This window comes from Gambusia affinis, linkage group LG07 (genome assembly GCF_019740435.1).
Source record: "Gambusia affinis linkage group LG07, SWU_Gaff_1.0, whole genome shotgun sequence".
Classification (NCBI taxonomy): domain Eukaryota; kingdom Metazoa; phylum Chordata; class Actinopteri; order Cyprinodontiformes; family Poeciliidae; genus Gambusia; species Gambusia affinis.
In genome coordinates, this window is record NC_057874.1 from 19,783,819 (window position 1) to 19,796,520 (window position 12,702).

The window sequence follows — 12,702 nt, forward strand, 5'->3', positions numbered from 1 at the left end:
ACTTTATATTTGTGTACATGCAGTGATATGAAAATAAATGAAGGCGGAATAAATTAAATAAATCTTTCGTCTTAATTTTGGAATTATTTTAGCTGATATTTTTCTAGTATTTTTTGGGATAATCAGTGAAAAATAAATGAAAGGCATTTAATGTAAATTGACCGAAATCACAAAAAATAATAAATAGATATTGATTGTAGTTTTAAACAAAAAACAAGCTGTTACCTCTGCAAACCTTAAGTCCTAGCAAAGACTCTCAACAACTCCACGAGGCTCAACTTCCTTCAGTTTGATGTTGAAGGCCTCGTTTTATTTATTCCGTTGTTTTTGTCTTTTATTTACCGTAGTATATTGAGATGGTATCCATTTTTGTTGCTATTAACCCTAACAAAATTAACATCAGGTGTATAGTTTTCAAAGAGGAGTATAATTGATCTATATAATGTAGAGCATTAATATAACTCATCAATATTTTTAAAAACTTCATGAGATTAAGCTTGCAAATAATAGTTGAAATTGTATCACAGAATATTTTGTTGTAAGTTACGGGGCATCCATCACAAGTTTTGTCAGTTTCCAGATAGTATGGCCTTTTGAAACTCAGACAAAATCCATTGCAATAAAAAAAATCCCCATAGAAAGAAAAAAATGTATATTTAGTTCACCTGTAAGAAAAACGAAAGTGCTAAAAATTTGGCGATGCCAAATGAAAAAATGGGAGCCTTATACGACTATTTAATTTTTGTTAATGTATCTGTCTTTAACAATCCACTGAAGCTTTTTAAATGTGGAATAAACAATTGTTTCATAAATACATTGTAAAATGTACAATTTCTTCTGTGTGTAACTGACTGTACAGATTGTCCGTGTCAATATTACAGGACTGAGTGTACAAAGTATCATGGACTCTGTGAGTGAGGAGTGCTAGTGAGTGGGTGGTAATACTGTGTGTGTAATTTGTGTGTGACAATGCCTCAGCACATCACTGTGATACATTAACAGCATGGAGGAGATGTCGTCAAAGTGGATGGAGAAAAATAGTTTTGTTTTTAAAGTTAAACGAAAACCTAAGCTTAGGTAGGAAATGCTTTCATTTTGTGTTTTTCTTTTCCGTATTGTAAATTTTGATGATCGAGAGAAATAAATGCTTGAGATATAAATTAAACATTTTTGTACTCAATCTTTGATATCGTAGAGTATTTTTTTAAAAAAAGTACTCTTGTATCAGATATCATGTTTGCTAAATGTACTTAATTCAAGCACATTTAAAGAATTTAGATTTTAAAATGAGGACATTTAATATGAACATTCATAGTTAGCATTTATATGATTTATTACTTACTCATTTACACATTAATAAATCATCAAACACAAAAGCCCCCAGACATATGTGAAGTAGGATGGTTTGGCAATTGTTACCGGAGTAGACCACAGGATGAGATTTTGAGTGACACTTCAGGCCCAAAGCAAGAGCATGTTCCCCATTCTGGGCTCTTCATAATGCTGAACAGAAGCTCCTCGATATCACAGTTCACGGGGGATGGAGGAGGGGTTTCCTTCCTGTGCAGTGCTCAGTCATGTTAACAGCAGGACTTGTAATGTGTGAAAGCTCATCTACAGAAGTTTGAAGTGTCTGCTAGTGCAAGAACCGCAATTCTTCAGTAACTTTTTGTTGGTTTGAATGGCTCGTCATGCTCATCCCCAAAGGCATGCATTACTGACTATTTAACAATCTATTTTTCGTCTTTTTGTGAATGTGTTATTTTGTCTGGTTCGGGTAAAAATCAATGCATTGCTGTGACGTCGACCAGAATGGGGATGTGAAACAACTTGGCTACAATTAATGCCCTTGGAGATTGTAGGCTTAAAGAGATTGGGTAAGCTCTTACTATTGGGAAAGAGTTTACCCAACTGAACGAGTAATTCGTGATTGAGAAAACAAGCTTCATTTCAGTAATATAACTTGCAGACATGTAGTTCTTTAAGAAAATGCAGAAGTGCGGTCAGCAGATCATCTATCAGACACAACTATAGCAGCTGTTCTACTCTCTGAATGTCCTTACACAGTTTGACTGAAGCAGTATTTCAATTTAAAAAAAGGTGGTTTGTTCACATACAAAAACAGTTTACTGTAATCAAAAACGACAAAATAAACATGTTTTAGGTTAAGCATGCATGCAATAGTGAATGTAAAAAATAAGAAAAATGCTCAGACGGAGACATTAGAATTAAAACAAATGTTTCTATCATGGTCAAAGTGAATTAAAACAAATGTTTCTATCATGGTCAAAGTTACTATGAAGTATCTAGAAGTGGTCACTACCAAACATCTGACCATTGGTAAATTGTGCTGCTGTTAAAGCAAAGCATTGAGCATGTGGTTTAGCCATGCAACATTTATTTGGGCATTTAACCAAATGCAGGACAGTGGGGTGTCAGCGGTGTGGCTGGTTTATCATAGCATCAAAAGGATAGGGAAATATTTCTAATGTATATGGATATGCATCCTTTAAGATTATTTTGCATCCTTCTTTTCCAAGACTTAGACTGCCAGAGCATTTCCTGCTCTCTTCTCCATGGAAAATGTGTTTTACTTGGTTCTCTCTCCTGGCCTGTTCCTCCTGGGGCCACTCAGAATCTGTTCAAAGAGCCGTCAACCACTTCCTGCAGTTGTTGCTGGTTTTTAATGGAAACTCTGAACTGTATTCACTCTGTTTTTCTTGCCGGTTAGAAAATAGCATCCAAAAGAGGGACAGTTTGCTACGTTAAGGAGAGTTATTTAGTCTGGTCTCAGAGAAAAACAAACCTGTATATAAAGTAAATGTTGAAGTACTTGCTGTGTATGTAGCGCTGTATGTGTGAAGATGAAGTATTAAAGGAAGTGTGGTGAATAATTGGAACAGTTGTTTTTAATGACCATTGTAATTGTTTTATTAGAAACCTGCAAGCATTTGATGAGCTGGGAACTCTTTATAGGCTTCTCCAGAAAGCAACTTAAAAAAACACCATCAACTTTGATGTCACTGTTTATGCTCATTGCAGTTATTTTTCAGTAACATCCTCAACAGTTGTACTTTGTTTCAGATGACGTTTTTCTTTGTGATTTTTTTAAATTTTTTATTTTTTTAAGGAAGGCTTGTTCAGTTTCTGGAGCATAAATCTCTTGTTAGTGGTAATGTAACTCAAGAAGCCTTCTTCCTCTGTATGAGCACTTATGAATCTGTTGTGAGCTCCTTAAGTTGGGGGTAATGTTAGGTGTGTCAGTGTTCAGTCATTGTGCTGCATTCAGATACACAGTCAAATATGCTTTAAGACTTTTTTAGAGATGCACCAATGTGAAAATTTTGTTGAGTATCTCTATCTGCTATTAATTATTGCAACCATGGCTGATAACTGATATTTACCAATGTTATACTTATTTCCCTATCCTTTCGATACTGTGAAAACATGGCCACTCTGCTGCTCACATTGCTTCTCTACTTCAATTAAACACCCACAATCCTGCGCTGCCTCAATATCACTGTACCATAGCAATTGTCCTGTTTTTACTATAGTTTCATCTTTCCTTAACACCTCCCAAAATTTTGCATGTTTGTCCTTACATGGCTTGTGACAAACTGCAAACAGGAGTTCTTTTGACTTTCTTCCAAAAGGCCAGATTTGTGGATTGAAACATTAACTATGTTCACACTGCAACCTGAAGTGACCCAAATTTTATTTATTTATTTATTTATGCAACTTACATCTGATATTTTCCTGGCAGTCTGAACATCTCAGATTGGATATTTACGAATGCGACTCCACCCAGTTTGATATGTGGTCCTAAATCCGATACATATCAGATGCATAAAGGCGAATTGTACGGCCAGTTTGCGTTCATCCAACCGTTATGTCATTCTTACTCAACAAACGTTGCTATTCCGATATGCAGAGGAAGAGAGAAAAACAACAACCATGGCGAACGATAATAAGGATTAAATTATCAATCTGCGGGACAACAACTTTAAAATAGCAAGATATGCTTCACCATTATCACCCATGTTTACTTCCACAAACACTGAGCGTTTTTCCTACGTGTGACGTTATTGCATCCTCCACTGCACATCTGAGACACTTTTATGTTGTTTGCAGTTTACATAGGAGGACAGATGCAAGTTGTATATATTTGAAAAATATGAACAGCGCAAAAAAAATAAAAAATTCACATAAAATTAGATTTGAGCATTAAGGCCTTCAGTGTGAATAGATTTGTGGACCTGAACTGTGGATCTCAGCAGCTCCTCCAGAGTGGCAGAGGTAGCCATATGGTGGTAGATGAAAAAAAAAATATGAAAATGTTTTCTTCCATTCCCAAGAGGCAAATTCATAATTTGCTTCTTTGAGCTGATTTATCACAAAAAAATTGCCACAGGTTGATTTGTGGTTCAAAGAGAACAAAACAGAGAAGAGTTAAACGGGTATAAACACTTTGGCAAGCCACTGTAGTAGACAGTGGCTTGCCAAAGATAAGGATAATTTAGAATTGAACACAGCTTCCACCCCTCGAAATATTTATAACCTGACACACTTTTGGATTTTCTCAATTTTATTCATGCTGGTATTGTATTTGAGCTATAAACTGAAACTGCTATCATGGAGTCTGTCCATCGCCCTGCTTTTGTGATCACCCTAATTCTTCCTGCTCATCTGTGCAGAACTAAATATTGAACTCCTCTGTACAGCATGCTGGTGTTCATGTCATTTCATACGCAGTGATGTGGAAATCAGTGATATGTTGTACTTGAATAAGGATTACTAAAAATACAGAGCAGATTACAAGTACAGGACCTCGAGTGTGTTGATGAAATGACCTTTCAGGTTTTTTATTTCTTAATGTAATTTAAAAAGGCTTCCGAGTTTAACAGAGACAAGGATGCTCAGTGTAAGCATATTGCTATCTGGAAGTGCTTGTGGGCTCTGTGTCTGACTGTCCACCCAAGCTATTTCTACTGCTGTGAGTACATGCTAAAAACACCAGTCTGACACTATAATTTGACCTAATTAAATCCTGTTTTGATACTTCCACTTCAGAGACACTAAGCAAGTCACTGTGAAGACAGCATCAGATGAAAACCCTCCCTGTTATTGCTCTTTCCTCGTTTTTGATTCTTAGGATTTTCCCCTCGGATGTGGTGGGAGCACATTGATGGACACAAAAATGGTTTCAGATTTCTACTGCAGTGCACGTCTCTGTGCTCCTTGTTCACTGCAGCCTGTCCTCTTCCTACAGTGCAAACAAACGCTTCTTTTCAGCTTCACAGTCCCAAGTTGGTGTGCGGACCCCTAGCAACTTCTTTGAAGCAGCCTAATAACCTAATTTATTACTTTGTCAGTTGTAGTGTCTTTTGTACTCATAAAACTGAGGGATGGAATTAGCTGAGGAGCATAAGGATGTCAAGATTGACGTTCACAGTCCTGATTCATCCAAGCAGACTACTTTATTAGGTACACTTTCTCAGTACTGGGTTACATCTCCATTTGGCTTCAGTGCTAACTTAACTCTTCATAATGTAGATTTAACAAGGCATCAGACATTTTGGTCCATACGAGCATGAATCCATTATGCAGTTGCAGATTTGTTAACTGTATGTTAACGATGTAAATCGTTAACATACAACAAGTGTGTTGCCTAATGTTTTTGAGTTACCCAGCTTTTTAGCCAACAGTATGTTGTGCAGTTTGGATGAAAGCTTACCATCATCCTTTTGCTTTTTCTGTTTGTCGACCTCCTAGGTAAAATACTCCAAATAAAACTTTTGCCTTTTTGATCAAAGAGGAAGACGAAGAACCTTTATAAATTGTAGCTTTAGTTTACGGTAGGATTGGCACCAGGTAATGTCTCCTGCTGTCACATCCAATATCTCAGTCATTCTACTCAGTAATGTGAAATATTCATTACCTGACAGACATGAACAGTTTTTAATTGACATTAATTTAGTGACGTCATGTGTTTATTGCTGCATTCACCGATATTATTACATCATTATATTCCTGATATTACTTGGTCCTAATTTTGAACAGTTTAAAATCAAGTATTTATAAATCACTATTTATAAACATAAATATATCATACCCACCGACTGTTTCAGGGAGACTTATTTATCCTTTAAGACCCACATGAAACAATTGTAACTAAGAATAAAGCTCCAGTGATGTTTTTAAATACGTAAAACTATTAAAAAATTTTGAAAAAAAAAAAAAAAAAAACGCACACGCACACACACAACTTAAATAGAATCAAAAATGAGCTTTCATATAATTAGGATCCTAAGCATTATAACTGCAGTGTATAAAGACCTACATTTAGAGTTGAGCCCTAATCTATGTGGGTCCAGTCTCTGCAGCTTATGATGAGCTTGGCTTAAAGTTTGACAATGAGATGTCGCAGACGTCTGCGTGTTCAACCACAGCAGCTGTCAAAGAGTTTAATGACTCCTGACAGCACAGCTCTCAGTTGTGCTTTTAACGTCTTTTAACCAGAGGGGTGTGGGGATTTGTATCAGAAGTTTGTTTTTATAAATAGGTTTTATTTATGCAAATTGCTGTTATTTTTTTCCCACTCAGTTGGCAGCCAGTGACCTGGATCGGTTCTGTAATCAAGGACCTCCGCAGCTTAACAGGGAGGAGGCCATTTCAGAAATCACAAACTGTCTGTCTGATGAGAGGGGGGAGTAAAAAAACGATGGCCTTGCGTGGCTTTCCATCCTTACATGGGTTTGACTTTCATCCTTTGGATGTCACTTTAGATGATAAGGGGATTCCATTTGAATCATCTTTGCAGCCTCACTGAAAACGGGTTTACGTTAGAGTCTCTCTCTCTCTCTCTTTGACTGACTGATCTCTCATGTAGGATATCCCCGGCAGTTGTCTTCTGTTAGCCTGTCTTTCTCTTCCACAGCCATCTGCTCGGATCTGTGTGTGTTTTCTGCAGCTGCCAACATATACACAACACCGTGCTCTGCTTTCCAGGCCAGTATTGCCTGCCTGCCTGCCTTGCTCACGTAAGCCCTGTCTCAAGAGGGAATTCACTCAGGCAGGGTGTAGGTGGATTTGTGGATGAAAAGCATGGCGAGCAACCTTTTGTGACTCAATTTTGCATTTTGTATAGAAGGTGTGAGAGATGAGCTTAAATGAAGTTATGAAGGTAAATGTCTATCATGGCCGGTACCATCTCTCTTTTCCACTCAGACTACCTTCTCTCACCATTTGGTTTTCACCATATTTACTAAGAAAAATGAACTAAACATTTAAAACCAAAGCTAAACAATTTGGATGTCACATTCAAAACTGTCTTTAGTATCTTTCATTGGTAATCATCATTTGCATGTTTAAAATTATTAAAGGATTCCTATGCATTCTACAAAAATATGGAATTTGATTTCTGTATTTTCCAGAAAGAAATAGGAGTAAGTGATGTATGTATGTACAGATTTTACGCCACGTCACATTGTGTCAAAATTGTCTTTCCTTGCTTTTTCTATCTCCTTTCTTTTCCAATTTCATGTACTTTCTTCCGTTTGCTGTTCCTGCCTTTATTATCTCCTTCTGTCCTACCTCTATCATATCTGACTCTATCTGAAGTCTGAGCACTGTAGAAATCTTTATGCACAAGTATTTTATGTTTTAAAGTGAACATAAATCACTGAGGACTTTGAAAAACTAGCTAGGAAAAATTGTTCATTTTTACATAGAAAATGTGAAGGAAGCCTGTTACTGACTTTAAGCCATAATCTGTGTGTGTTCCCTATTATAGGCCATTACCTTGACTCTACATATAGTAAAAGCCAAATCTGCCCTTTCCTATAACACTAAGTGTGCTCCTTTGCCAATTCAACAAAACATCAGTGATCCTAATCATCTACGTCATTGCAGAATCAAGTCAGAAATTTGGATTTGTAGTTTCAGATACAATGCTTCTTTTTTCTGAAGAAGGGGAAACATGATTCACACATCTTGTTGAAGGGCTTTAAAAATCTATATTTTGGCTTGAAATAAATTTGGGTAAGGTCCTGTGATGAACTGTTTCCCTGTGCACAGAGTATCTGACCTGTTGCCCAATGAAGGCTGCGATAGATGGTAACCCTAAAATGGATAAACCCAATGGATCATTGCCATTTTGAAATGATAAAAAACACTTTATGAAATAGCACATGAATCTGGGTGTGTTGTCTTTAAATTTACTTTATTTGATTTTCCACAAACCTAAAAAAATGAAACTGATGTTATTGTATATCGCGATTAGGATTATCACTCAAAATAAATCCGCTTTTATTTCATCTGCTCTGCTCTTTCTCCTCAGTTATGTTTCCAGCACTCTCTGTGACCTTTAGCACTATCATCTTTGTGAAATGTGGGCATCTGCTGCAGTGAGACTCTACCCAGCATGCTGAATTTATTATGGGCATGAAACCTAGAATTGAAAAGCCATAAAGACGTCATATCTGTTCTATTATTGAAGTTTTGCTGACAGATACCATCTGTTTATCTAAAACAACAAGAGTAAGGAATTTTATATTTTGGTTTACAGTAGTTAACTATCTAGGCAAATTTCATCATGCTGTCTACTGATCAAGTTTGGTAATTGTAAATTCCCCCAAACTGTTTGTGTTCTGCTCTGCTTCTATTTAAAGGAAAATTGACATGACGCATAGTTAATAGGGCATCGTTTGACAATATCAGCCCTTTTTCTCTGCTTTCTTGCTCTGTCTGCAGTTTTAATCTGCAAAGTGCACCTTTGCCCATTAGCGCAGTAAATTTGAGCCCTCTAACTTGAGCCAGGATGTGTCTGTAGTGTACCGCATTGCTGCAGTCAGCAGCAGAATCCTCACCAACCGCAGTTCTCTACAGGCATCTCTGTAAGATTGCTGCATTGCTATAAAGTGTAGAGGCTGGTGCCCATAATGTATTTAAGTAAATGTAAACAACAGGCAACTAATATTGTTATTCTGTTTTGCAAAGCTTGCACATTGTTTCTCCTAAAATGTAACATTTCAAAAGTCAGAAAAGTTTTGGAAAACAAACACATATTTTGCATTTCTTCAGATATTGACCTATAATTCAGTTTACCAGCTTATATTGCCAGTGGATAAATTATCAATTTAAAAAACCAGAGAGTGAGACAACAAAATTAAAATCTAAAAAAATATATCTTTATGCGTTCATAAATTACCGGTAAGTGCTTTTCTTTGAATAAATATAATTTTTAATAAAATTTTTAGAAACAACACTTGGAGAAACCCAGATCTGTTGTCACATGAAGTCAAGTGAATTCATAAACGTTTTAAAAATCTGTGAATTCTTCTGTGTTTTTAGGCCTACAGACAATATTACTATCTCTCTGCTATGTCACTTTGTCATTTCTGTCTTACACTTTCAAAAGGTTCATTGAAACAATGAACTGTGTGTACTGAACAGGAACTGGCTGGGATGACATTACCATGCCAGCTCTTGTGTAAAAAATATCCTAGTTTTATGGAGCATTAATATTTTACACAAAATATATTACTTGATCTAACTCAATCTGTGTAAAACGGAACAAGTACTTCTGCTATTGCAAAAGAAATATGACATTTAATATTTCTATTACTACTGAACAAACAAAAACACTTTTTTGACATATACAACTGTTCATATTTTAATATAAATTCTGATCTTTGGGGAAAAACAGACTGTTTGAACTGCAGTCCTGGACAGAATAAAAAGTAAACGTTGGTGATCTACATTGTCTCACTTTTAAATAAACTTTTATATATTGAGTGTACAAATTAAATGTAGGTATTTGAATCTGATCTTGATCAGAGTGAGATAATTCACTTGGATTTTTGCTTTGCTGGTAAATCTGCTCCAATGCCTTCCCATCAGGGTCATGCCATTATTATCATATGATCAGAGATCACCTGTGATCCATTGGGCCATGATTGAAGTGCGTGGGCACGGAGTGATAAATGTGTCCTTGGGAACATGGGACACACATTCCCTGTCTGGGAAATTGATGTGAAGAGAAAGTCACCTTCATGTTGTCGCAGCAATCTCAGTTGTCATGACTTACAGCCAGTGGGGAAGTAGAGTAGCATGATGTCCTAAGTACACAGCTTTATGAGGTTTTATTTTACTGATTACGATAAACTGAGTTAGAGGATCCATAATTCTGCTTTCCCCCCCTCAGCTCTAATGAAATTCACTGTAAACGTTTTTCATGAGATTTTGATTAAATTTCCTTTAATTGCATATGTGCATACCTTACTCCCCAACCAACCATAGCCTGACTCCTTTTAGAGACCACGCTACAGTGATGGCCTGTTTCTTGGGAAGACATTTTGAATTATTCATGGAATAGGGTTGTTCTTAGCAGTAGATCGGTTGTGCTTTGCTGTAGTGAGCACGTACAGGGACCGCGGTTAGCTACCATTGTTGTTCAAGTAAGAACTCAAGTCTTTGGCTTGTGATTGGGCATGAGGTTTTGTCTTCACTTTGCCTTTTGCCAGTAATGTTTATTATATTTTGATGTGATTACCTCCTCTTTAAGTCCTTTGCTGGAATTTATTTAATACATTTTGTCCTTCAGCTGTGGGAAAACTTGAAAGATTGAATTGGGCTGATGGTTTAGTCATTCAGCTCATGTCTTCAGACTCAAAGTGACAAGATGACTCCATCTAGTGGTGGAGTTGTGCAGCAGTGAAACTGTTTCCTATGCTTTTCTTTCTCTTAACATGACTGTTTCATGGTAGTTTTGAAAAGCAAATCAAGCAACATATGATGTAAAGTCATAAAATGATTTATCTTGCTTGATGTGAAACATCCTAAACTGCTGACCTTTGTGACCCTCTGCACCGGATGCATCAAGGCCTGGTCAACTGGTTTACTGCTACATGGATTCAAAGCAGGGCTTATTTACCGTTTTAGATCCCTTTATTTTCTCTCAAGTGTGTTTGCCATTATCAAATGTATCTGTGTGGTTTAATTCTTTATTTTTACTCCTCCTGTTTTAAAGAATGTAATTTGATGATAATAATCAGAGTTATAGATTGTTCGCTGGTCAGTCTGTATAGACCGTATTGTGCCAATTTGCAGATTCTTTAAAGTATTCTGAGTATCTTCGGTGTGCTAACTGCTGTTCACTTAAGCTAGGGACAAATTGACAGACTGGTTTTTGTTTCCTGACTGAAAGACTGGGGTTCACACACTTACTGTAACTGCCTGCTTAGGAACTGTGAGATGTTTCAGACTAAACTAAAGCCAAAAGAACGCATCAAAACGCCACAGAAATTCTTGGGAGAGCAACAGTTTGAACAAACATAATAGGTGACGCTCATAGAAGCTACTCACCAGGAGATGGGATAGGCTATTCTTCTGTTACACTTCCCCATGAAGTGAATGAGACATATTTTAAAGTATGTTAAGTCTCAGCTTGCATGTGAATATGATTTGGATGGTGGGGACTGTATTCTTTGTTATATTCATGCTGAGAGGTTGGAACATGTTTTTGAGATTGTTCTCTTTTTTTGGAATGACTCACAAAGCTGGATCTAATCTAAAAATCTAAAGACGGTAATGTGTACAAATTATTATGAAGACACTATGATAGATAAATAAAATGTTTTTTTTATTTTCCTTACAGAGTGATCAGTGATTGCGTGTACCCTGAGGTCTCTGTGAAAACACACCACCCCCGGCAGGCTGGCCTCACCCCCTCCCACCTGCCTCCATGTATCCTGAATCGACAACAGACTCTCCTGCCCGCCTCTCTCTCCGACAGACAGGCTCACCTGGCATGATCTACAGGTGAGCTGGTGCATATTTATATCTGACTGATTTTCATTAGGTTAGAGAGACCTTCTCAAATGGAGAATATCGCAATTAAAAGGTTTTTTTAAACTCCTACTAAACCTACATAAAGTGCACAGGGTTAATGGAATAGAAAATAACCCAGATATTTGCAGAACTATTTTTAGAAAGGAAAATAGAACAGGTCAAATGTGACAAAGGAAACAAAGAAAATTTTGTTTCGTGTACTTTGACATTTTACTATATATGCTGATTGTATGCTGCTATGCGTTGCTCTTACTTGTTTTGAACTTTTTCACATTTTGCCAATTCATAAACAAACAACAGTTGACTACACTATTTTTCACTTAGGACTATAAGAAGAAATGGGTTTGAATAGAAACATGTCACATTTTTCAAATTTCTGTTTAAAACATTTAGAGGTCAATGTATCATTTCTCTTCCACATCACATCGGTGAAGTTCAAATTGCCCTGCATTTTGCTAAATCACCAGCATGGGGTGCTACAGACTCATCTGCTTAATATTCAAAGACAATAATGCCATTTCTTTTCTCAAAATCTTCATAGCTTTTCTTTATATTATCCATAATATAAAGAATATTGCATTTTATGATTTACAAAAACACTAGGCAGGTATTAGATCCCATATTTAATAGGTTTGTGTAATATGAAACATTTTATTGGCTCAAACTATTTCAGTTCACCAGTCTTATTGAGTTTTACTGAAAGGTTTACTGCAAGATGTATCCTCTGTCAGACATAACTGCATGCCATCTACCCTCCTTACTGCCTCATGCACCATTTAGTGACGCCACAAAATGACTCAGGTAGTAACATTATTCTAACTAAAACATTGACCAGACATTTTAAAGTTCTGG

General features: G+C 36.6%; 1 protein-coding gene across 3 annotated transcripts in view; it reads left to right on the forward strand.

The window, feature by feature from the left end:
- Positions 1–12,702, forward strand: part of kcnab2a (potassium voltage-gated channel subfamily A regulatory beta subunit 2a) — a 91,360-nt gene that overhangs the window by 23,349 nt on the left and 55,309 nt on the right. For all 3 annotated transcript variants that reach the window (XM_044123472.1, XM_044123473.1, XM_044123471.1), the window contains exon 2: positions 11,657–11,820. In XM_044123472.1, coding sequence (XP_043979407.1) covers positions 11,744–11,820 — 77 coding nt within the window. In that variant the 5' untranslated portion in view covers positions 11,657–11,743. The remainder of the gene's footprint in view (positions 1–11,656; positions 11,821–12,702) is intronic.